The sequence below is a fragment of the Chiloscyllium plagiosum genome, unplaced genomic scaffold, assembly GCF_037043375.1.
Source record: "Chiloscyllium plagiosum isolate Xiang-an unplaced genomic scaffold, Cpla_swu_hap1 HiC_scaffold_3, whole genome shotgun sequence".
Lineage (NCBI taxonomy): Eukaryota > Metazoa > Chordata > Chondrichthyes > Orectolobiformes > Hemiscylliidae > Chiloscyllium > Chiloscyllium plagiosum.
In genome coordinates, this window is record NW_028270141.1 from 157,757,796 (window position 1) to 157,783,199 (window position 25,404).

The 25,404-nt window shown below is 46.2% G+C and overlaps 1 protein-coding gene across 1 annotated transcript in view; it reads left to right on the top strand.

Moving 5' to 3' along the window:
• The first annotated feature begins 6,264 nt into the window (after positions 1 to 6,264).
• LOC122540195 (protein cornichon homolog 3-like) overlaps positions 6,265 to 25,404 on the top strand; it is a 91,388-nt gene continuing 72,248 nt past the window's right edge. Inside the window, exon 1 of the mRNA XM_087984699.1 lies at positions 6,265 to 6,813. Within this exon, the coding sequence (XP_087840825.1) occupies positions 6,685 to 6,813 (129 nt within the window). The 5' untranslated portion in view covers positions 6,265 to 6,684. The remainder of the gene's footprint in view (positions 6,814 to 25,404) is intronic.

Sequence of the window (25,404 nt, forward strand, 5' to 3'; positions counted from 1 at the left end):
TCTTGGGTTCCTTGTCCATTGATCACTCAAAGTTGCCACCCAGATTGATAGGGTTGTTAAGAAGGCTTTTGGTGTGTTGGCTTTCATTAGCAGGGGGATTGAGTTTAAGAGCCGTGAGACCTGATTAGACCACACTTGGAATATTGTGTTCAATTCTGGTCGCCACATTATAGGACGAATGTGGAAGCTTTAGAGGAGATTTACCAGGATACTGCCTGGATTGGAGGGCATGTCTTATGAAGAAGGCTGAGGGCGAAGAAGGATGAGACATGTCCTGCTAGAGGTGTATAAGATGTTGAGGGGCATAGATAGAGTGGATGGCCAGAGATGTTTTGACAGGCAAGAAATGGTTATCATGAGAGGGTATAATTTTAAGGTGATTGGAGGAAGGTTTAGGGGAGATGTCAGAGATACATTCTTTCCACAGAGAGTGGTGGGTGTGTGGAATGCACTGCCAGCAGTGGGAGTAGAGTCAGATATATTAGGAACATTTAAGAGACTCTTGGATAGGTACATGGAAGATAATACAATGAAGGGTATGTAGGTTAGTCTTATCTTAGAATAGGATAAAAGGGCTGAAGGGCCTGTACTGTGCTGTACTGTTCTATGTACTATTTTCTGTGTTCTATTACAATGAGAGTTGCCAATGCAACAGTGAAGTGCAAAGGTGTTCTGTAAATGGATTGGAGATGTTCTATGAGTGTTCTGAGAGAATGGCACAAATTGGATGCCACGTTCTATGCTCAGTGAACACGATATGCATGTCCATGAAGTGTACCCTGAATGTTGGTGCCTATTGTGCAACATGGAGCCCTTCAAATTAAGTTTCCAGATTGAGTGTGCTCAGTGTTTTCACTGACCCATGTAGTAAGATAGAAAGCTGAATATTAATGAGTTGAGATGAGCAGGCAACAAAGCATTTAACCTCCTTTTTAATACATCTAAGTCTTCTCCAAAGGTTCCCAGTATCACAGATGCCAATCTTCAGCAAATTAGATTCCTCTATATCTTGGTGGTCATTTGATAGTGCAAAGGCTATGGGGCTGACAGCATTTTAGCAATCGTACTGAAGACTTGTGCTCCAGAACTTGCCAAACCCCTAGCCAAACTGTTCCAATACAGCTACAACTCTGGTACCTACCCAACAATGTTAAAAATTGCCCAGGTGTGCCCTGTACATAAAAAGCAGGACAAATCCAACCAGACAATTATCCACCTATCAGTCTACTCTTGGTCATCAGTAAGTGATGGAAAGTGTTGTCCACAGTGCTATCACGCAGCACCTGCTCAGCAATGACCTGCTCAGTGACACCCAGATGGGTTCCACCAGGGCCACTCAGCTCCTGACTTCATTCCAGCCTTGGTTCAAACATGGACAAAATAACTGAATTCCAGAGGGGAGGGGAGAGGGACAGCCATTCACATCAAGACTGCATTCAACTGAGTGTGGCATCAAGGAGCCCTTGCTTCTTGTAGAGTTGATGGGAATCAGGGAAAAACTCTCCATTGAAAAATGGCTGTGGTTTTTAGAGGTCAGTCACCTCAGCATTAGGACATTTACAGATGTTCTTCAGGGGAGTGTTCTAGGCCCAAACATCTTCAGCTGTTACATCAATGATCTTCCCTCCATCATATGGTCAGAGTTAGGCTTTTTGCCAATGACTGCACAATGTTCAGCATAATTCACAACTCCTCTGACACTGAAGCAGTTCTTGCCAAATGCAACAATGTCTGGACAATATCTAGGTTTAGACTGACAAGTGGCAAGAAACATTCATGCCACCAGGCAATGACCATTCTAATAATAGACAAACTAACCACTGTCCTTAGACATTTGCTGGTTTTACCATCACTGAATCCCCAACTATCAACATCCTGGTAATTACCATGGACCAGAAGCTGAACTGAACTGGCCATATAAATGCAGTGGCTACAAGATCAGATCCAAATACTAGGAATACTGAGTCGAGTAACTCACCTCCTGACTCCCCAAAGCCTGTCCACTGTCTATAAGGCACAAGTGAGGAGTGAAATGGAATACTCCCCACTTGCCTGGATGGGTTCGGCTCCAACAACACTCACGAACCTTGACAACATCCAGGACGAAGCATCCCACTTGATTGGCACCACATTCACAAGCACCCACTCTCTCAACTACTGAACCTCATTAGCAGAAATGTGTATCATCTACAAGATACACTGCAGAAATTCACCAAAGATCCTTAGAAAACACCTTTGAAACCCACAACCACGTCCATCCAGAAGGACAAAGGCAACAGATACATGGAATCATTACCATCTGCAAATTCCCCTCCAATCCATTCATGTATTTTGCTGTTCCTTCAGTGTCACTGGGACAACTTCCTGGAATTCCCTCCCAAACAACATTGTGAGTCTACCTACAGCACATGGACTGCAGTAGTTCAAGAAAGCAGATCACCACCACCTTGTCAAAGGCAACAACAAACAGGAAGTAAATGCTGAATAGCCAGTTACACCCATATGGAGAAAGTGAGGTCTGCAGATGCTGGAGATCAGAGCTTAAAATGTGTTGCTGGAAAAGCGCAGCAGGTCAGGCAGCATCCAAGGAACAGGAGAATCGGCGTTTCGGGCATAAGTCCTTCTTCCTGAAGAAGGGCTTATGCCCGAAACGTCGATTCTCCTGTTCCTTGGATGCTGCCTGACCTGCTGCGCTTTTCCAGCAACACATTTTCAGTTGCACCCATATACCATGATTGAACATAAAAAAAAGTAACAAATTCCCTTAATGAGCAACTCACTGCTGCCTAGCAAGAAGTTCACCGTGCTGCTTACTAAAAATCAGAAAAGCCTTTCATTGATTTCACCAGACCTATCATCTGATTCTGCCACCAATCTCACCATAGTCCACCTTGCTCAGACTCCTGAAAGATTCTGCCCATTACCTTGCTGTTATAAATTGATGACAACGAATATGCTACCACACATTGATTATATTTGAGAAAGATAGGAAGAAACAGGAAGATGACGACTAAATATCCTGGAATGAATTGGAAGGGCATTAATGCCCTATCAGGCCAGATTGTAGAGGACTTGCTAGGCTATGGGAAATACTAGAGAATCAGCTGAATGTAAAAATGAACAGACCTGGAAGGTACTTTCAAAGGACCCTTGATATGTTACTGCCATGCATCTTGTAGATGGTATTCTGCTGCCACTGTACAACTCACACACTCACAGAGTCATAGAGGTGTACAGCACAGAAACCCACCTTCAGTCCAACTCGTCCATGCTGACCACATATCCTAAATTAATCTAGTCCCATTTGCCAGCACTTTGCCCATATGCTCCTAAACCCTTCCTATTCATATACCCATGCAGATGCCTTTTAAATACCAAGGAAAAATGGTGCTTGCCACAAGTTTGATGCAGACAGTAAGAAGCTAGTTGTTTATTTAATTAACAAACCACACAAATTTACCAAATAATTTACAGTCCCTTTTAGCCTTTTGTTAGAGAAACGAGCTCGAGTAAGATTTCATTTTCATTCTACCTCCAACATTCTGCTCATCTTTTCAAAAGGTCAAAATCATCGGGATTAAATTTTGTTCTTCATGTTTGAAACTGCATATGGAAGATTGAGAGTGTGGTGAGAAGCACAGCAGGTCAGGCAGCATCCAAGGAGCAGGAGAATCAATGTTTTGGGCATAAGCCTTTCATCACGAATGATTGTGCAATGTTCAGCACCATTTGGCTCCTCAGAAACTAAAGCAGTCCATTTTGAAATGCTGCAAGACCTGGACAATATCCAGGCTTGGGCAGACAAGAGGCAAATAAAATTGTGCCACACGAGTGCCAGGCAATGTCCATATACAACCTGAAAGAATCTAATCATCTCCCTACTGCATTTTGGGAAGGCAAATCTTAGCAGGACTTATACACTTAATGGTAAGGTCCTAGGAAGTGTTGCTGAACAAAGAGACCTTGGAGTGCAGGTTCATAGCTCCTTGAAAGTGAAGTCGCAGGTAGATAGGATAGTGAAGAAGGCGTTTGGTATGCTTTCCTTTATTGGTCAGAGTATTGAGTACAGGAGTTGGGAGGTCATGTTGCGGCTGTACAGGACATTGATTGGGCCACTGTTGGAATATTGCGTGTAATTCTGGTCTCCTTCCTATTGGAAAGATGTTGTGAAACTTGAAAGGATTCAGAAAAGATTTACAAGGATGTTTCCAGGGGTGGAGGATTTGAGCTACAGGGAGATGTTGAATAGGCTGGGGCTGTTTTCCCTGGAGTGTCGGAGGCTGAGGGGTGAACTTATAGAGGTTTATAAAATCATGAGGGGCATGGATAGGATAAATAGACAAAGTCTTTTCCCTGGGGTGGGGGAGTCCAGAACTAGAGGGCATAGGTTTAGGGGGTGAGAGGGGAAAGATATAAAAGAGACCTAAGGGGCAACTTTTTCACGCAGAGGGTGGTATGTGTATGGAATGAGCTGCCAGAAGAAGTGGTGGAGGCTGGTACAATTGAAACATTTAAGAGGCATTTGGATGGGTATATGAATAGGAAGGGTTTGGAGGGATATGAGCTGGGTGCTGGCAGGTGGGACTAGATTGGGTTAGAATGTCTGGTCGGTATGGACGAGTTGGACCGAAGGGTCTGTTTCCATGCTGTGCTCTGTGATTCTATGACTCTATCTATGGTTAGAGCTGAAAATGTGTTGCTGGAAAAGCACACATTTCCTCATTCCTGAAGAAGGGCTTATGCCCGAAACGTCGATTCTGTTCCTTGGATGCTGCCTGACCTGCTGCGCTTTTCCAGCAACACATTTTCAGCTCTGATCTCCAGCATCTGCAGCCCTCACTTTCTCCTCTATCTATGGTTACCTTTGACCAGAATCTGAATCGGTCCAACCTTATAAATACTTTGGCTACAAGAGAGGTCAGTGACTGGGAGTTGTGTGCTGAGTAACTTGCCTGGATGAGTGCAGCTCCAACAACACTCAAGACACTTGGCAATATCCAGGACAAAACATTCCATTTGATTAGGCCCTAAATGTATACCTTTAAGATTAAGGCCAGAAGATCATAAAATATAGAAGAATTAGGCCCTTTGGCCCATTGACTCTACTCCATCATTTGATCACAGCTGATATGTTACTCACCCCCTTCTCCTGCCTTCTCCCTGTAACCTTTGATCACCTTCCCAATGAGGAACCTCTCTACCTCTGTTTGAAATACACTCAATTTCTTGACCTCCACAGCCTTGTGCAGCAAGGAGTTCCCCAGATTTACCCCCCCTCCCCACCCCGGCTGAAGAAATTCCTCCTCACCTCTTGGGTCCTATTCTCTTCTACTAGAGGAAACATTTTCTCCGCGTCCACTCTATCCAGGCCTCTCAGTATTCTGTTAGTTTCAACTAAATCACCCCTCATCCTTCTTAATGTTATTGAGTACAGACCCAGAGTCCTCAACCGCTCCTCATGTGACAAGCCCTTCATCCCCAGGATCATTCTTGTAAACGTCCTCTGGAACCTTCCTTCCCGCCCCGCCCCGCCCCGCCACCACCCCCCCCCCCCCCCCCACCCCCACCCGGCAAACCACAAGGCTAGCATGTTCCTCCTTAAATATGGGGCCCAAAACTGCTCACACTATTCCAAATGTGGACTGACTCAGCTGTGCATCCTTGCTCTTGTATTCTGGCCACCTTGAAATGAAGGTTAAGATTGCATTTGCCTTCCTAACTGCCAACTGAATTTACATGTTAAATCTTAAGAGAATCTTTAACTAAGATTTCCAAGTGCCTTTATGCTTCTGATTTTCTGAAGCCTTTCCCCAAGTTAAAAATACTCTATGCCTCTATTCTTCCTTCCAAAGTGCACAACCTCACACTTTCTCACATTGCAAAGTGTGAGGTGATACAGTTTGGCAGAAGGAATGGGAAGACATCATATCAACCGAAAGACATGAGGCTAAAGAGCAGAGGGTGGGTTAATGTTGGTGTTTGTCACTGTGGTAGATATGGGTGCTGTTGGTACAGTGAGTGATTTAACAGTCACCATGGTGGCTGTAGTTCACTTTGGGATGCAGCAATGGTCCACTTGAAGCGAGTTCTCTCTCTGTCGTCGTTTGGCATGTCTCTGTATGGTAGCAATTCCTTGTTGCTGTGTTGTTCAGCGCTGTGTGTATCCTGGCGCTGACAGCCAATCCGTTGGGAATTGTTGACAAGAGGCGGGCAGGGATAGGGATGTGACAGAGAGGAGGGAGCAGCTCAGGAGGAGAATGGAACTGGTTCGTCAGTTCTCAGGTTCTTTGCCTGGCTCCACTCTCCTGAACAGAAAGGACTGAGTTCTCCGAGTTTAGGGATTGAACCATTTATCTGGAAAAGGGCTGGTTCCCAGGAACAGTCGGGATTGACTCAGCCCCAAATTATTTGGTGGAGAAGGATTTTTTTTGCCGCGCTCAGAGTCGGAAGATGAACTGGGGGAACTGACAAGTGAATGTTTTGGAAACTATATCAGAGATTCGGGGTTGCAGGGTGGCAGTAGGGCGCGAAGATTACGGAGGGGATTCAGGGAACTTCGGAGTGGGAACAAGCCGCGATGTTTGTCCGGTCCGGACGGTGTTGGTTCTGATCCCTGGAGCAGTTTTGAGCTGACAGTGTTTTCACTGGATTTGTTGTTGGCTGTCGGAGTGGGACTCCGATCCGATGGGATTTGCGGACATTTGGAAGCAAACGCCAGCACTGAGGAAAACTATGGCGTTTACATTCGCTGCCTTCTGTTACATGCTTTCCTTAGTCCTCTGCTCTTCCCTCATCTTCTTCGCTATCTGGAACGTAAGTGTGGGAGTGCCTGGTGGGAGAACTAGAGAGAGAGAGAGAGAGACAGGGGATGGAGACAGAGGACAGTGAGAGAGAGAGAGAGACTGGAGAGAGAGACAGGAGAGTGAGAGAGACTGGGGATGGAGACAGAGGACAGTGAGAGAGAGAGAAGGAGAGACTGGGAAGAGGGACAGGAGGAGAGTGAGAGAGAGAGAGAGACTGGAGAGAGAGACAGGAGAGTGAGAGAGACTGGGGATGGAGACAGAGGACAGTGAGTGAGAGAGAGAGAGAGAGACAGGGGATGGAGACAGAGGACAGTGAGAGAGAGAGAGAGACTGGAGAGAGAGACAGGAGAGTGAGAGAGACTGGGGATGGAGACAGAGGACAGTGAGAGAGAGAGAGAGACTGGAGAGAGAGACAGGAGAGTGAGAGAGACTGGGGATGGAGACAGAGGACAGTGAGAGAGAGAGAGAGACTGGAGAGAGAGACAGGAGAGTGAGAGAGACTGGGGATGGAGACAGAGGACAGTGAGTGAGAGAGAGAGAGAGAGACAGGGGATGGAGACAGAGGACAGTGAGTGAGAGAGAGAGACTGGAGAGAGAGACAGGAGAGTGAGAGAGACTGGGGATGGAGACAGAGGACAGTGAGAGAGAGAGAGAGAGACTGGGGATGGAGACACAGGACAGTGAGAGAGAGAGAAGGAGAGACTGGGAAGAGGGACAGGAGGAGAGTGAGAGAGAGAGAGAGAGACTGGAGAGAGATACAGGAGAGTGAGAGAGACTGGCGAGAGAGGCAGGAGGAGAGAGAGAGAGAGACTGGGGAGAGACAGGAGGAGAGTGAGAGACTGGGGAGAGGGACAAGAGGAGAGTGAGAGAGAGAGAGACTGAGGAGAGAGACAGGTGGAGAGTGAGGGAGAGACTGGGGAGAGGCAGGAGGAGAGTGAGAGAGAGACTGGGGAGAGACAGGAGGAGAGAGAGAGAGAGACTGGGGAGAGACAGGAGGAGAGTGAGGGAGAGAGAGAGGGGAGAGAGACAGGAGGAGAGTGAGTGAGTGAGTGAGAGAGAGAGAGACGAGGAGAGAGACAGGAGGAGGGAGAGAGAGAGAGACTGGGGAGAGGGACAGGAGGAGAGTGAGGGAGGAGACAGGAGGAGAGTGAGGGAGAGAGAGAGGGGAGAGAGCCAGGAGGAGAGTGAGTGAGTGAGAGAGAGAGAGACGGGGAGAGAGACAGGAGGAGAGAGAGAGAGACTGGGGAGAGGGACAGGAGGAGAGTGAGGGAGAGAGAGAGAGACACGGGGAGAGAGACAGGAGGAGAGAGAGAGACTGGGGAGAGGGACAGGAGGAGAGTGAGAGAGAGACAGGAGGAGAGTGAGTGAGTGAGAGAGAGAGACTGGGGAGAGGGACAGGAGGAGAGTGAGAGAGAGAGAGACTGAGGAGAGAGACAGGTGGAGAGTGAGGGAGAGACTGGGGAGAGGCAGGAGGAGAGTGAGGGAGAGAGAGAGACTGGAGAGAGAGACAGGAGGAGAGTGAGAGAGAGAGAGAGAGACTGGGGAGAGAGACAGGTGGAGAGTGGGAGAGAGAGTGACTGGGGAGAGGGACAGGAGGAGGCTGAGAGAGAGAGAGAGACTGGGGAGAGGGACAGCAGGAGAGAGAGAGAGAGAGACTGGGGAGAGAGACAGGAGGAAAATATGAGAGAGAGAGAGAGAGAGACTGGGGAGAGGGACAAGAGGAGAGTGAGAGAGAGAGAGACTGAGGAGAGAGACAGGAGGAGAGTGAGAGAGAGTGACTGGGGAGAGAGACAGGAGGAGAGTGTGAGAGAGAGAGAGAGAGAGAGATTGGGGAGAGGGACAGGAGGAGAGTGAGAGAGAGTGACTGGGGAGAGGGACAGGAGGAGAGTTAGAGAGAGAGACTGGGGAGAGAGACAGGAGGGGAGTGAGAGAGACTGGGGAGAGATACTGGCGAGAGAGACAGGAGGTGAGTGAGAGAGAGAGACTGAGGTGATTTATAAAATCATGGGGGGCATGGATAGGATAAATAGACCAAGTCTTTTCCCTGGGATGGAAGAGTTCAGAGCTAGAGCGCATAGGTTTATGTAAGAGGGGAAAGTATAAAAGAGACTTAAGGGGCAACACAGGGAATGAGCTGCTAGAGGAGGTGGTGGAGGCTAGTATAATTGCAACTTTTAAAAGGCATCTGAATAGGTACATAAATAGAAAGGGTTTGGACAGATTGCTTGAAAGAGACTGGGGAGAGGGATTGGAGGACAGAGAGAGAGACTGAGGAGAGGGACAGGAGGTGAGTGAGAGAGACAGGAGGAGAGTAAGAGAGACTGGGGAGAGGGACTGGAGGACAGAGAGAGACAGAGACGAGGGAGAGGGTCAGGAGGTGAGTGAGTGAGACTGGGGAGAGAGGCAGGAAGAGGGTGAGAGAGACAGGAGGTGAGTGAGAGAGATTGGTGAGAGGGGCAGGAGGAAGGTGAGAGAGACTAGGGAGAGGGACAGGAGGAGAGAGAGAGGAGGAGCATGAGAGAGATTGGGGAGAGGGACAGGAGGAGGGATGAGAGAGACTAGGGAGAGAGACAGGAGGAGGGAGTCACTGGAGTGAAAGATGAGAGAGGGACAAAGTGTAAGAATGAGAGACAGGAAGGGTCTGTGGGTCGGGTGTGGGCTGTTGGAGTGAGGCAAAATGTACTGGATGTGAGAAAGACTGGGGTGGAGTGTCAAGGGGAGAATATCTGGGGAGGGAGAAACTGGGGAGAGAAAAACAGGGGAGAAATCTGTGTAAAGAGAGGCCAGGGAAAGTAACATTTCAGGAGTTAGTCGGGGAGAGAGACAGAGAGGAGAATGAGAAGATAGATACAGTTGACAGAGTCTGGGAAGACTGTAAGAGAAAGACTGGGAGGGAAATATTCTTAACAGAGATATGGGGCAGGGAAAGGGACCTGGAGGAGAAACCCTGAAGGACAGAGAGAGAGATAGTGGGAATACCTGGAAACGTGGAGAAGAGAAACACTGGCAAATAGAAACTGGAGAACAATACAGCAAGACTGCAATTAGAGAGAGAGAGACAGAGACAGACAGAGCGAGATTGAGGAAAGCGAGAGGGAGAATGGGAATGAAGCTGGGAATAGAGTCTGGAAAAAGAGAGAGACACAGAGAAAAAACCAAGGCTAGGGGTAAAGGAATCGAGAGACAGGATGGGGGGGTGGTGAAGACTTGGTGGTGGGAGTGCAGCCTAGGGAGTGGGAGGAACTGAAGGAGTGAGGGAAAATGTTGCCAGAGAGGGAAAACAAAAGAGAGAGAAATCAGCGAGGGGAAATTGAGAGGAAGGGTGCTGGTGTTGGGGGTGATCGGGCCAACTGTATGCATTAGAGTGAGAATAGGCCACAGCATAAAGGGAGAGATTCAGGGAAATGGGAAAGAGATATAGTGTGGAGAAAGAAGTGATTTAACTAGTGAGCGAAAGAAGGAGGCTTGAGGAGAGAGACTGTGCAGAGATAATCATTGAGGGGAGAGATGGAAGCAAGAGACAGATAACAAGTAAACTGGAGTTAGGAAGGCCGTGGGAGCACAGAGACACTGAATGGAGATAGAAAGAGAGAGAAGCCGATTGGAGAATTTGGGAAAGAGGAAGAAAGGAAGAGCAAGCGTGAAAAGTCAGAAGAGAGATTTATTTGGAGAGAAAATGGGAAGCAAGAAAGAACCAAGTGGAGTGGAAATCTAAAGAACGAGAGCAAACCTGTGGGGTGAATGAGTTTGAGACAGAGAGAGTCAAGGAAATAGAGCAAAGAGGAAAAAATAGGAGAGTAGCTGAGAAATACTGACAGAACAAGAAGGAATTAATGCCAAGTGAAAGAGAAAAAAAAGGAGTCGAAAGAAAAGCAAGTTAAGGAATATTATGTAATTTGGAGAGAAATGGAAAGAAGGAGATAGATCATACAGGTTACAATCCCCAGCTCGATAGTGTTAGTGTGTGTTAATGTGTGGATTTGTAATGAGAAGGTGAGGTCAGTTTCTTGTGTCTGTAAATCCCAATCAAGCAATGTGAGGCTCCAAGGTATCAGCCTCTCTCGAATAATTTCACAACATACATTTTATATCTAGAATAATTCCAGAGAATAGATTTTAGTTCTAAAATAATTATGCAGAATATATTTAACATATAGAATAATTTCACAGTATAAATTTTGTATTTTTATACAGTCTAATTCATGATATTTATGTTTTCATTTTTAACAGTGTATAAACGTGCATATATAACATACGCACACATGCATGATTAACTTTTACTTTGAAATATGTTGTTCCTGAGAAATGCAAAACTAAGAATTCCAGTACGGTTGATTAGCCTGTCACATTGTATAATGATGAGGTTTGGGATTAAGAAGCAGTCAGTGACATTCATTCTTTGCTGCTTCATATCACAGTCTCCTGAAACAAACTATCTGACATATCAGATCATCTCTTTCCTTGCTGTGCCTGTTTTGATAAGTTGTTCAGTGTATTTATTGCATGTGGAAATCAGAGCATAAGGTGAGAGCAGGATTAAAATCCTATCACGTCTGACCTCACAGTTTATTTTTCTATGGGGGGAATGGAGTGTGGGTGAGACAGCACAGGGAAGCACTCTTGATTGTCAGGTAATAGCTTTAGGTGCAATGTAAAGCTTTTTCTTTCTTGCCCTCACAATCTAAGTCCTACCTAAATCATACTATACAGCTAAACGACATGACCAGCACCATCACCAGATATGTCCTGCTTTACCAGAGATGGTGGCATAGTAGCATACAGCTGGGGAAGAATGACCCTTAACATTGACTCCGGACCCCATGAAAACTCATAGCATCAGATCACACATGGGCAAGAAAAACTCCTGCTGATTTTCAATATCACTCTCTTTGAGGAGGTGGTAATTCATCATTCCTCCATTTTGAACATGACTTGAGTCGAAAGAGCACAAATTCTGGGCGGGTGACTTCAATGTCCATCAGCCAAAGTTGGCCAGTGGCACCATTACTGACCAAGTTGAAGGACATATTTTCCTTACAGGACCTGCAGTAGCTGGTGAGGGAACCAACAAGATCAAGGACATTGTCCTGACCAATTTATTTGTTGCAGATACATCTGTCTGTGATAGCTTCAGGAAGACATGGGGCCGCATGGTGGCTCGGTGGTTAGCACTGCTGCCTCACATTGCCAGGGACCCGGGTTCGATTCCTCCCTCGGGTGACTGTCTCTGCGTAATTTACACATGCTCCCCGTGTCTGCGTGGGTTTCCTCTGGGTGCTCCGGTTTCCTTGCACAGTCCAAAGATGTGCAACTTAGGTGAATTGGCCATTCTAAATTGCCTATAGTATTAGGTACATTAGTCAAAGAGAAATGGGTCTGGGTGGTTACTGTTCAGAGGGTCAGTGTGGACTTGTTGGGCTGAAGGGCCTGTTTCCACACTATAGGGAATCTAATCTAATCTAATTGCTGTCTTCTGAGTTGGATACCCTCATCTTGCTGTGTTGCACTCTCACTGCTAAATCAGACAGATTCGCATCAGATCCAGTAGCACAAAACTACATCCACAGAGCCTAGTCAATTATATAGGAGATGCAAAAGTTAATTTGCCAATCTTCAGGTATAATAATGAGGCTGAAGTATTGTTGGTTTTGCCTTGTGTGTGATCTAGGTGACTGGAGACAGAGCAATCCTTGAAGTATGGAAAAGTTTTCCATGGGTTTGCAGTATTGTTTGGGGATTGGCTGTGATCAAAACAGGTTGTTGGAGGTTGGAAGAAGATTGCATAGTCTGCAGGGGGACTGTATGTGCTTCAGAAGGGGGAGACAATGTGGGGACCTTCAGTATTATCTTTGGGGACACAGTCACAACATTTCTTTGCGACTTAGAACATAGAACATAGAACAGTACAGCACAGAACAGGCCCTTCAGCCCACAATGTTCTGCCGACCATTGATCCTCCTGTATGCACCCTCAAATTTCTGTGACCATATGCATGTCCAGCAGTCTCTTAAATGTCCCCAATGACCTTGCTTCCACAACTGCTGCTGGCAATGCATTCCATGCTTCACAACTCTCTGTGTAAACAACCCGCCTCTGACATACCCTCTATACTTTCCTCCAACCAGCTTAAAACTATGACCCCTCTTGTTAGTCATTTCTGCCCTGGGAAATAGTCTCTGGCTATCGACTCTATCTATGCCTCTCATTATCTTGTATACCTCAATTAGGTCCCCTCTCCTCCTCCTTTTCTCCAATAAAAAAAGTCCGAGCTCAGTCAACCTCTCTTCATAAGTTAAGCCCTCCAGTCCAGGCAGCATCCTGGTAAACCTCCTCTGAATCCTCTCCAAAGCATCCACATCTTTCCTATAATAGGGTGACCAGAACTGGACAGTACTATTGTGGTCTAACCAAAGTTTTATAGAGCTGCAACAAGATCTCACGACTCTTAAACTCAATCTCCCTGACTTGGATAAGGATCATGTCTAAACCTTTGTCAAAGTAACATCCAACATGGACCATACGAGAATTGTACAGAAAATGTCATGCCACCTAAATTCTGGAGCTGAATTCTAAGCATCGTGTATCACAAAACCAAGGAAGCAAAGTTTCAGTCGTTCTACAATAGTCTTAGATGAAATTTATCTGAAACATTTTCTGCTGACTTCTAGGAGTGTGAAAACAGAAGGGGTTAGTCTTCACAGGAACAGCTTGGTGGGTTCATCAAGTGAAGACTTAAGTTTCACAGAAATGCATCATTGCATAAATTGCATGTGACTAACGTAATGCCCACGCTCCTCCTTCTGTGAGGAAAATAGCTTTGCCAAACTTTGTGATAGGAAACCAAACTTCTACAACGGGATCCATGGTTTGCTCAATATCCTCTCATTCACGAGACATTTACTGTTGTTATGGTAAAGTCCACATATACGATATTCAATGCCCAAGAGACTATAACTATGCTGAGACAGATTATTCTACTGGGTATGTATTGAGTATAACATGTGCACAGGAGCCCTGATGTAGCAATCAGGAATGGGGAACCTGGACTATTTTTGTTTCATTACTCCAATCCTAGATCCCTGAGATTATTTACCACAATTTAATACAGAAGTTCAACCTAAGACTATCCCAATCTGCAATGGTTTAGTGCTATGCTGACTTTACCAGATGAGTCACTGGAGGAAATTCCAATGCACATATAGGCTTGAATTTGACAGGCTTTCACCAACCAACTGCCATAGGTATTAATCACCCTCTGAATGAACATCCACAGAAAATGAACCCTATCAGGTTCAGTGCAGACTCAGGTCATAGAATCAGCTGGACAAATTGATGAGTTATGCAGGACAGTTACAGAGTCACACAGCATGGAAACAGACTGTTCGGTCCAACTTGTCAACCAAGTTTCCCAAATTTAACTCAGTCCATTTGTCTGCATTTGGCCCATACCCTTCTGAACCTTTCCCATTCATCTTCCTGTCCAAATGTCTTTTAAATGTTTTTCTGCATCTACCATTTCCTTTGGCAGTTCTTTCCACATATGAACCAATGTCTGTGTGAAAAAGTTGCCCCTCAGTTACCTTTTAAATCTTTCCCCTCACATATGAAAATACACTTCCTAATTTTGAACTCCCCCACCCGAGGAAAAAGACCTTTGTTATTCACCTGAGCTATGCCCCTCATGGTTTTATAAACTCTATAATATCACCCTTCAACCTCCTACGCTTCTGTGAAAAAAAGGCCCAGCTTATCCAGCCTCTCCTTTTAACTCAAAATCCCCAGTCCTGGTAACATCCTTGCACATCTTTTTTGCACTGTCTCCAATTTAATAATATTCTTCCTATAGCAGGGCGACCAGAACTGTACCCAACACTCTAGAGGAGGCCGCATTAATGTCCTATTCAACTGCAACGTGACATCTCAATTCCTAAACTCAAGATTAGAGTGGTGCTGCAAAAGCACAGCAGGCCAGGCAGCATCTGAGGAGCAGGAAAATAGATGCTTTGGGCAAATGCCCTGCTGTGCTTTTCCAGCACCACTCGAACCTTGAATCTGATCTCCAGCATTTGCAGTCCTCACTTTCGCCTCATAAACTCAATAGTCAGAGAAATGAAGGGAAGTGTGCCAAATGCCTCCTGTACCAGTCTGTCTAGCTTACACGTACGTACTTCTCTTTCTCCCAGGCTGTTACAGAGCCGATGCCACACTCCCAGTGGTACAATCTTAGTTAGAGTCGATGCCACACTTCCAGTGGTACAATCTTAGTTAGAGCAGATACCACATTCCCAGTGGTACAATCTTAATTAGAGCTGATACCACACTCCCAGTGGTACAATCTTAGTTAGAATCGATACCACACTCCCAGTGTACAATCTTAGTTAGAGTCAATGCCACACTCCCAGTGGTACAATCTTAGTTAGAGCCGATACCACACTCCCAGTGGTACAAACGTAGAGTCGATGCCACACTCCCAGTGGCACAATCTTAGTAAGAGCAGATACCACATTCCCAGTGGTACAATCTTAGAGCCGATACCACACTCCCAGTGATACAAACTTACTTGGAGCCGATGCCACACTCCAAGTGGCACAATCTTAGTTAGAGTCAATGCCACACTCCCAGTGGTACAAACTTATTTAGAGCAGATACCACATTCCCAGTGGTACAATCTTAGTTAAACCCGATCCCACACTCCCGGTGGTACAATCTTAGTTAGAGTCGATGCCACACTCCCAGTGGCACAATCTTAGGTGGAGTTGATACCACACTCCCAGTGGTACAATCTTAGTTAAAGCCGATACCACATTCCTAGTGGTACAATCTTAGTTAGAGCCGATACCACACTCCCAGTGATACAAACTTAGTTAGAGCCGATGCCACACTCCAAGTGGTTACAGTCTTAGTTAGAGTCGATGCCACACTCCCAGTGGTACAATCTCAGTTAGAGCTGATACAACACTCCCAGTGGTACAATCTTAGTTAGAGTCGATGCCACACTCCCAGTGGTACAGTCTTAGTTAGAGTCAATGCCACACTCCCAGTGGTACAATCTTAGTTAGAGTCAATGCCACACTCCCAGTGGTACAATCTTAGTTAGAGCTGATACAACACTCCCAGTGGTACAATCTTAGTTAGAGTCGATGCCACACTCCCAATGGTACAATCTTAGTTAGAGTCAATGCCACACTCCCAGTGGTACAATCTTAGTTAGAGCTGATACAACACTCCCAGTGGTACAATCTTAGTTAGAGTTGATGCCACTCTCCCAGTGGTACAATCTTAGTTAGAGTTGGTACCATGCGCCCAGTGGTACAATCTTAGTTAGAGTCAATGCCACACTCCCAGTAGTACAAACTTAAAGCCGATACCACACTCCCAGTGGTACAATCTTAGTTAGTGTTGCTACCACACTCCCAGTGGTACAATCTTAGTTAGAGCTGATACCACACTCCCAGTGGTACAATCTTAGTCAGAGCCGATACCACACTCCCAGTGATATAAACGTAGTTAGAGTCAATGCCACACTCCCAGTGGTACAAACGTAAAGCCGATACCACACTCCCAGTGGTATAGTCTTAGTTAAAGTCAATGCCACACTCCCAGTGGTACAAACTTAGAGTCGATTCCACACTTCCAGTGGTACAATCTTAGTTAGAGCAGATACCATATCCCAGTGGTACGATCTTAGGTAGAGCCAATACCACACTCCCAGTGGTACAAATTTAGAGTCGATGCCATACTCCCAATGGTACAATCTTAGTTAGAGTCGATGCCAAACTTCCAGTGGTACAATCTTAGTTAGAGCAGATACCACATTCCCAGTGGTACAATCTTAGTTAGAGCAGATATCACATTCCCAGTGGTGCAATCTTAGTTAAAGCCTACACTCCCAGTGGTACAATCTTAATTAGAGTCAATGCCACACTCCCAGTAGTACAAACTTAAAGCTGATACCACACTCCCAGTGGTACAGTCTTAGTTAAAGTCAATGCCACACTCCCAGTGGTACAATCTTAGTTAGAGCTGATACCACACTCCCAGTGGTACAATCTTAGTCAGAGCCGATACCACACTCCCAGTGATACAAACGTAGTTAGAGTCAATGCCACACTCCCAGTGGTACAAACGTAAAGCCGATACCACACTCCCAGTGGTACAGTCTTAGTTAAAGTCAATGCCACACTCCCAGTTGAACAATCTTAGAGTCGATTCCACACTTCCAGTGGTACAATCTTAGTTAGAGCAGATACCATATTCCCAGTGGTACGATCTTAGGTAGAGCCAATACCACACTCCCAGTGGTACAAATTTAGAGTCGATGCCATACTCCCAATGGTACAATCTTATTTAGAGTCGATGCCACACTTCCAGTGGTACAATCTTAGTTAGAGCAGATACCACATTCTCAGTGGTATAATCTTAGTTAGAGCAGATATCACATACCCAGTGGTGCAATCTTATTTAAAGCCTACACTCCCAGTGGTACAAGCTTAATTAGAGTCAACGCCACACTCCCAGTGGTACAATCTGAGTTAGAGTCAATGCCACACTCCCAGAGGAACAATCTTAGTTAGAGTCGATACCACACTCCCAGTGGTACAATCTTAGTTAGAGTCGATGCCACACTCCCAGTGGTACAATCTTATTTAAAGTCAATGTCGCACTCCCAGTGGCACAATCTTAGTTAGAGTCGATACCATACTCCCAATGGTACAATCTTAGTCAGAGCCGATACCACACTCCCAGTGGTACAATCTTATTTAAAGTCGATGTCGCACTCCCAGTGGCACAATCTTAGTTAGAGTCGATACCATACTCCCAATGGTACAATCTTAGTCAGAGCCGATACCACACTCCCAGTGATACAAACTTAGTTGGAGCCGATGCCACACTCCCAGTGGCACAATCTTAGTTAGAGCTGATACCACACAACCAGTGGTACAAACTTAGAGTCGATGCCATACTCCCAGTGGTACAATCTTAGTTAGAGTTGATGCCACACTCCCAGTGGTATAATCTGAGTTAGAGTCGATGCCACACTCCCAGTGGTACAATCTTAGTTACAGCCGATACCACATTCCGAGTGGTACAATCTTAGATAGAGTCGATGCCACACTCCCAGTGGTACAAGATTAGTCAGAGCCGATACCACACTCCCAGTGATACTAACGTAGTTAGAGCCGATGCCACACTCCAAGTGGTTACAGTCTTAGTTAGAGTCAATGTCACACTCCCAGTGGTACAAACTTAAAGCCGATACCACACTCCCAGTGGTACAGTCTTAGTTAAAGTCAATGCCACACTCCCAGTGGTACAATCTTAGTTCGTGTCGATACCACTCTCCCAGTGGTACAATCTTAGTTAGAGTTGGTGCCACGCGCCCAGTGGTACAATCTTAGTTAGAGTCAATGCCTTACTCCCAGTGGTACAAACTTAAAGCCGATACCACACTCCCAGTGGTACAGTCTTAGTTAAAGTCAATGCCACACTCCCAGTGGTACAATCTTAGTTAGTGTCGATACCACACTCCCAGTGGTACAATCTTAGTTAGAGTTGATGCCACTCTCCCAGTGGTACAAACTTAAAGCCGATACCACACTCCCAGTGGTACAGTCTTAGTTAAAGTCAATGCCACACTCCCAGTGGTACAATCTTAGTTAGTGTCGATACCACACTCCCAGTGGTACAATCTTAGTTAGAGTTGATGCCACTCTCCCAGTGGTACAATCTTAGTTAGAGTTGGTACCACGCGCCCAGTGGTACAATCTTAGTTAGAGTCAATGCCACACTCCCAGTAGTACAAACTTAAAGCCGATACCACACTCCCAATGGTACATGCTTAATTAGAGTCGATGCCACACTCCCAGTGGTACAGTCTTAGTCAGCGCCGTTACCACACTCCCAGTGGTACAATCTTAGTTAGTGTCGATACCACACTCCCAGTGGTACAATCTTAGTTAGAGTTGATGCCACTCTCCCAGTGGTACAATCTTAGTTAGAGTTGATGCCACTCTCCCAGTGGTACAGTCTTAGTCAGCGCCGTTACCACACTCCCAGTGGTACAATATTAGTTAGAGCCGATACCACACTCCCAGTGGTACCATCTTAGTTAGAGCCGATACCACACTCCCAGTGGTACAATCTTAGTTGGAGCTGATGGCACACTCCCAGTGATACAATCTTATTTAGAGCCGATACCACACTCCCAGTGGTACAATCTTAATCAGAGCCGATACCACACTCCCAGTGATTCAAACTTAGTTGGAGCCGATGCCACACTCCAAGTGGTACAGTCTTAGTTAGAGTCAATGCCACACTCCCAGTGGTACAATCTTAGTTAGAGCCGATACCACACTCCCAGTGGTACAATCTTATTTAGAGTCGATGTCGCAGTCCCAGTGGCACAATCTTAGTTAAAGTCGATACCACACTCCCAGTGGTACAATCTTAGTCAGAGCCGATACCACACTTCCAGTGGTACAATCTTAGTTAGAGTCGATACCACACTCCCAGTGGTACAGTCTTAGTTAGAGTCGATACCACACTCCCAGTGGTACAGTCTTAGTTAGAGTCGATACCACACTCCCAGTGGTACAATCTTAGTTAGAGTTGATGCCACACTCCCAGTGGTACAAGATTAGTCAGAGCCGATACCACACTCCCAGTGATACAAACGTAGTTAGAGCCGATGCCACACTCCAAGTGGTTACAGTCTTAGTTAGAGTCAATGTCACACTCCCAGTGGTACAAACTTAAAGCTGATACCACACTCCCAGTGGTACAGTCTTAGTTAAAGTCAATGCCACACTCCCAGTGGTACAATCTTAGTTAGTGTCGATACCACTCTCCCAGTGGTACAATCTTAGTTAGAGTTGGTGCCACGCGCCCAGTGGTACAATCTTAGTTAGAGTCAATGCCTTACTCCCAGTGGTACAAACTTAAAGCCGATACCACACTCCCAGTGGTACAGTCTTAGTTAAAGTCAATGCCACACTCCCAGTGGTACAATCTTAGTTAGTGTCGATACCACACTCCCAGTGGTACAATCTTAGTTAGAGTTGATGCCACTCTCCCAGTGGTACAAACTTAAAGCCGATACCACACTCCCAGTGGTACAGTCTTAGTTAAAGTCAATGCCACACTCCCAGTGGTACAATCTTAGTTAGTGTCGATACCACACTCCCAGTGGTACAATCTTAGTTAGAGTTGATGCCACTCTCCCAGTGGTACAATCTTAGTTAGAGTTGGTACCACGCGCCCAGTGGTACAATCTTAGTTAGAGTCAATGCCACACTCCCAGTAGTACAAACTTAAAGCCGATACCACACTCCCAATGGTACATGCTTAATTAGAGTCGATGCCACACTCCCAGTGGTACAGTCTAAGTCAGCGCCGTTACCACACTCCCAGTGGTACAATCTTAGTTAGTGTCGATACCACACTCCCAGTGGTACAATCTTAGTTAGAGCTGATGGCACACACCCAGTGATACAATCTTATTTAGAGCCGCTGCCACACTCCCAGTGGTACAATCTTAATCAGAGCCGATACCACACTCCCAGTGGTACCATCTTAGTTAGAGCCGATACCACACTCCCAGTGGTACAATCTTAGTTGGAGCTGATGGCACACTCCCAGTGATACAATCTTATTTAGAGCCGATACCACACTCCCAGTGGTACAATCTTAATCAGAGCCGATACCACACTTCCAGTGATTCAAACTTAGTTGGAGCCGATGCCACACTCCAAGTGGTACAGTCTTAGTTAGAGTCAATGCCACACTCCCAGTGGTACAATCTTAGTTAGAGCCGATACCACACTCCCAGTGGTACAATCTTATTTAGAGTCGATGTCGCAGTCCCAGTGGCACAATCTTAGTTAAAGTCGATACCACACTCCCAGTGGTACAATCTTAGTCAGAGCCGATACTACACTTCCAGTGGTACAATCTTAGTTGGAGTCGATACCACACTCCCAGTGGTACAGTCTTAGTTAGAGTCGATACCACACTCCCAGTGGTACAGTCTTAGTTAGAGTCGATACCACACTCCCAGTGGTACAATCTTAGTTAGAGTTGATGCCACACTCCAAGTGGTACAGTCTTAGTTAGAGTCAATGCCAGACTCCCAGTGGTTCAACCTTAGTTAGAGTCAATGCCACACTCCCAGTGGTACAGCCTGAGTTAGAGTCAATGTCACACTCCCAGTGGTACAATCTTAGTTAGAGCCGCTACCGCACTCCCAGTGGCACAATTGTAGTTAGAGTCGATGCCACACTCCCAGTGGTACAGTCTTAGTTAGAGTCAATGCCACACTCCCAGTGGTACAATCTTAGTTAGAGTCGATGGCTCACTCCCATGTGGTGCAATCTTAGTTAGAGCTGATACCACACTCCTGGTGGTACAATCTTAGATAGACTCGATGCCACACTCCCAGTGGTACAGTCTTAGTTAGAGTCAATGCCACACTCCTAGTGGTGCAGTCTTAGTTAGAGTCGATGGCTCACTCCCATGTGGTACAATCTTAATCAGAGCTGATACCACACACCCAGTGGTACAAACTTAGAGTCGATGCTATACTCCGATTGGTACAATCTTCGTTAGAGTCGATGCCACGCTCCCAGTGGTACAATCATAGTCAGAGTCAATGCCACACTCCCAGTGGTATAATCTTAGTTAGAGCCGATACCATACTCCCAGTGGTATAATCTTATTTAGAGTCGATGTCACACTCCCAGTGGCACAATCTTAGTCAGAGCCGATACCACACCCCCAGTGATACAAACTTAGTTGGAGCCGATACCACACTCCCAGTGGCACAATCTTAGTTAGAGCTGATACCACACAACCAGTGGTACCATCTTAGTGAGAGTCAATGCCACACTCCCAGTGGTACAATCTTAGTTAGAGCCGATACCACACTCCCAGTGGTACAATCTTAGTTAGAGCCGATACCACACTCCCAGTGGTACAATCTTAGTTGGAGCTGATGGCACACACCCAGTGATACAATCTTATTTAGAGCCGATACCACACTCCCAGTGGTACAATCTTAATCAGAGCCGATACCACACTCCCAGTGGTACCATCTTAGTTAGAGCCGATACCACACTCCCAGTGGTACAATCTTAGTTGGAGCTGATACCACACAACCAGTGGTACAAACTTAGAGTCGATGCCATACTCCCAGTGGTACAATCTTAGTTAGAGTTGATGCCACACTCCCAGTGGTATAATCTGAGTTAGAGTCGATGCCACACTCCCAGTGGTACAATCTTAGTTACAGCCGATACCACATTCCGAGTGGTACAATCTTAGATAGAGTCGATGCCACACTCCCAGTGGTACAAGATTAGTCAGAGCCGATACCACACTCCCAGTGATACAAACGTAGTTAGAGCCGATGCCACACTCCAAGTGGTCACAGTCTTAGTTAGAGTCAATGCCACACTCCCAGTGGTACAAACTTAAAGCCGATATCACACTCCCAGTGGTACAGTCTTAGTTAAAGTCAATGCCACACTCCCAGTGGTACAATCTTAGTTAGTGTCGATACCACTCTCCCAGTGGTACAATCTTAGTTAGAGTTGGTGCCACGCGCCCAGTGGTACAATCTTAGTTAGAGTCAATGCCTTACTCCCAGTGGTACAAACTTAAAGCCGATACCACACTCCCAGTGGTACAGTCTTAGTTAAAGTCAATGCCACACTCCCAGTGGTACAATCTTAGTTAGTGTCGATACCACACTCCCAGTGGTACAATCTTAGTTAGAGTTGATGCCACTCTCCCAGTGGTACAATCTTAGTTAGAGTTGGTACCACGCGCCCAGTGGTACAATCTTAGTTAGAGTCAATGCCACACTCCCAGTAGTACAAACTTAAAGCCGATACCACACTCCCAATGGTACATGCTTAATTAGAGTCGATGCCACACTCCCAGTGGTACAGTCTTAGTCAGCGCCGTTACCACACTCCCAGTAGTACAATCTTAGAGTTGATGCCACTCTCCCAGTGGTACAATCTTAGTTAGAGTTGATACCACGCTCCCAGTGGTACAATCTTCGTTAGTGCCGATAGCATAAACCCATTGGTACAATCTTAGTGGGCGGCAGGATGGCACTGTGGTTAGCACTGCTGCCTCACAGCGCCTGAGACCCGGGTTCAATTCCCGCCTCAGGCGACTGACTGTGTGGAGTTTGCACGTTCTCCTTGTGTCTGCGTGGGTTTCCTCCGGGTGCTCCGGTTTCCTCCCACAGTCCAAAGATGTGCAGGTCAGGTGAATTGGCCATGCTAAATTGCCCGTAGTGTTAGGTAAGGGGTAAATGTAGAGGTATGGGTGGGTTGCGCTTCGGCGGGTCGGTGTGGACTTGTTGGGCCGAAGGGCCTGTTTCCCCACTGCAATGTAATCTAATCTAATCTTATTTAGAGCCGATGCCACACTCCCATTGGTACAAACGTAGAGTCGATGACACACTTCCAGTGGTACAATCTTAGGTAGAGCCAATACCACACTCCCAGTGGTACAATCTTAGTTAGAGTCGATGCCATTCTCCCAGGTAGTGCAATCTTAGTTCGAGCCGATACCACATTCCCAGTGGTACAATCTTAGATGGAGCCGATGCCACACTCCCAGTGGTACAATCTTAGTCAGAGCCGATACCACACTCCCAGTGATACAAACGTAGTTAGAGCCGATGCCAAACTCCAAGTGGTTACAGTCTTAGTTAGAGTCAAAGCCATACTCCCAGTGGTACAAACCTAAAGCCGATACCACACTCCCAGTGGTAGTCTTTGTTAAAGTCAATGCCACACTCCCAGTGGAACAATATTAGTTAGAGTCGATGCCATACTCCCATGTGGTGCAATCTTAGTTAGAGTCGATACCACACTCCCAGTGGTACAATCTTAGTTAGAGCCGATACCACACTCCCAGTGGTACAATCTTAGTTGGAGCTGATGGCACACACCCAGTGATACAATCTTATTTAGAGCCGATACCACACTCCCAGTGGTACAATCTTAGTTGGAGCTGATGGCACACACCCAGTGATACAATCTTATTTAGAGCCGATACCACACTCCCAGTGGTACCATCTTAGTGAGAGTCAATGCCACACTCCAAGTGGTATAATCTTAGTTAGAGCCGATACCACACTCCCAGTGGTACAATCTTAGTTAGAGCCGATACCACACTCCCAGTGGTACCATCTTAGTGAGAGTCAATGCCACACTCCCAGTGGTACAATCTTAGTTAGAGTCAATGCCACACTCCCAGTGGTACCATCTTAGTGAGAGTCAATGGCACACTCCCAGTGGTACAATCTTAGTTAGAGTCGATACCACACTCCCAGTGGTATAATCTTAGTTAGATCCGATACCACACTCCCAGTGGTACAATCTTAGTCAGCGCCGTTACCACACTCCCAGTGGTACAATCTTAGTTAGAGTTGATGCCACACTCCAAGTGGTACACTCTTAGTTAGAGTCAATGCCAGACTCCCAGTGGTACAACCTTAGTTAGAGCCGATACCACACTCCCAGTGGTACAATCTTAGTTAGAGTCGATGTCGCAGTCCCAGTGGCACAATCTTAGTTAGAGTCGATACCACACTCCCAGTGATACAAACGTAGTTAGAGCCGATGCCACACTTCCAAGTGGTTACAGTCTTAGTTAGAGTCGATGCCACACTCCCAGTGGTACAATCTTAATCAGAGCCGATACCACACTCCCAGTGGTACCATCTTAGTTAGAGCCGATACCACACTCCCAGTGGTACAATCTTAGTTGGAGCTGATACCACACAACCAGTGGTACAAACTTAGAGTCGATGCCATACTCCCAGTGGTACAATCTTAGTTAGAGTTGATGCCACACTCCCAGTGGTATAATCTGAGTTAGAGTCGATGCCACACTCCCAGTGGTACAATCTTAGTTACAGCCGATACCACATTCCGAGTGGTACAATCTTAGATAGAGTCGATGCCACACTCCCAGTGGTACAAGATTAGTCAGAGCCGATACCACACTCCCAGTGATACAAACGTAGTTAGAGCCGATGCCACACTCCAAGTGGTCACAGTCTTAGTTAGAGTCAATGCCACACTCCCAGTGGTACAAACTTAAAGCCGATATCACACTCCCAGTGGTACAGTCTTAGTTAAAGTCAATGCCACACTCCCAGTGGTACAATCTTAGTTAGTGTCGATACCACTCTCCCAGTGGTACAATCTTAGTTAGAGTTGGTGCCACGCGCCCAGTGGTACAATCTTAGTTAGAGTCAATGCCTTACTCCCAGTGGTACAAACTTAAAGCCGATACCACACTCCCAGTGGTACAGTCTTAGTTAAAGTCAATGCCACACTCCCAGTGGTACAATCTTAGTTAGTGTCGATACCACACTCCCAGTGGTACAATCTTAGTTAGAGTTGATGCCACTCTCCCAGTGGTACAATCTTAGTTAGAGTTGGTACCACGCGCCCAGTGGTACAATCTTAGTTAGAGTCAATGCCACACTCCCAGTAGTACAAACTTAAAGCCGATACCACACTCCCAATGGTACATGCTTAATTAGAGTCGATGCCACACTCCCAGTGGTACAGTC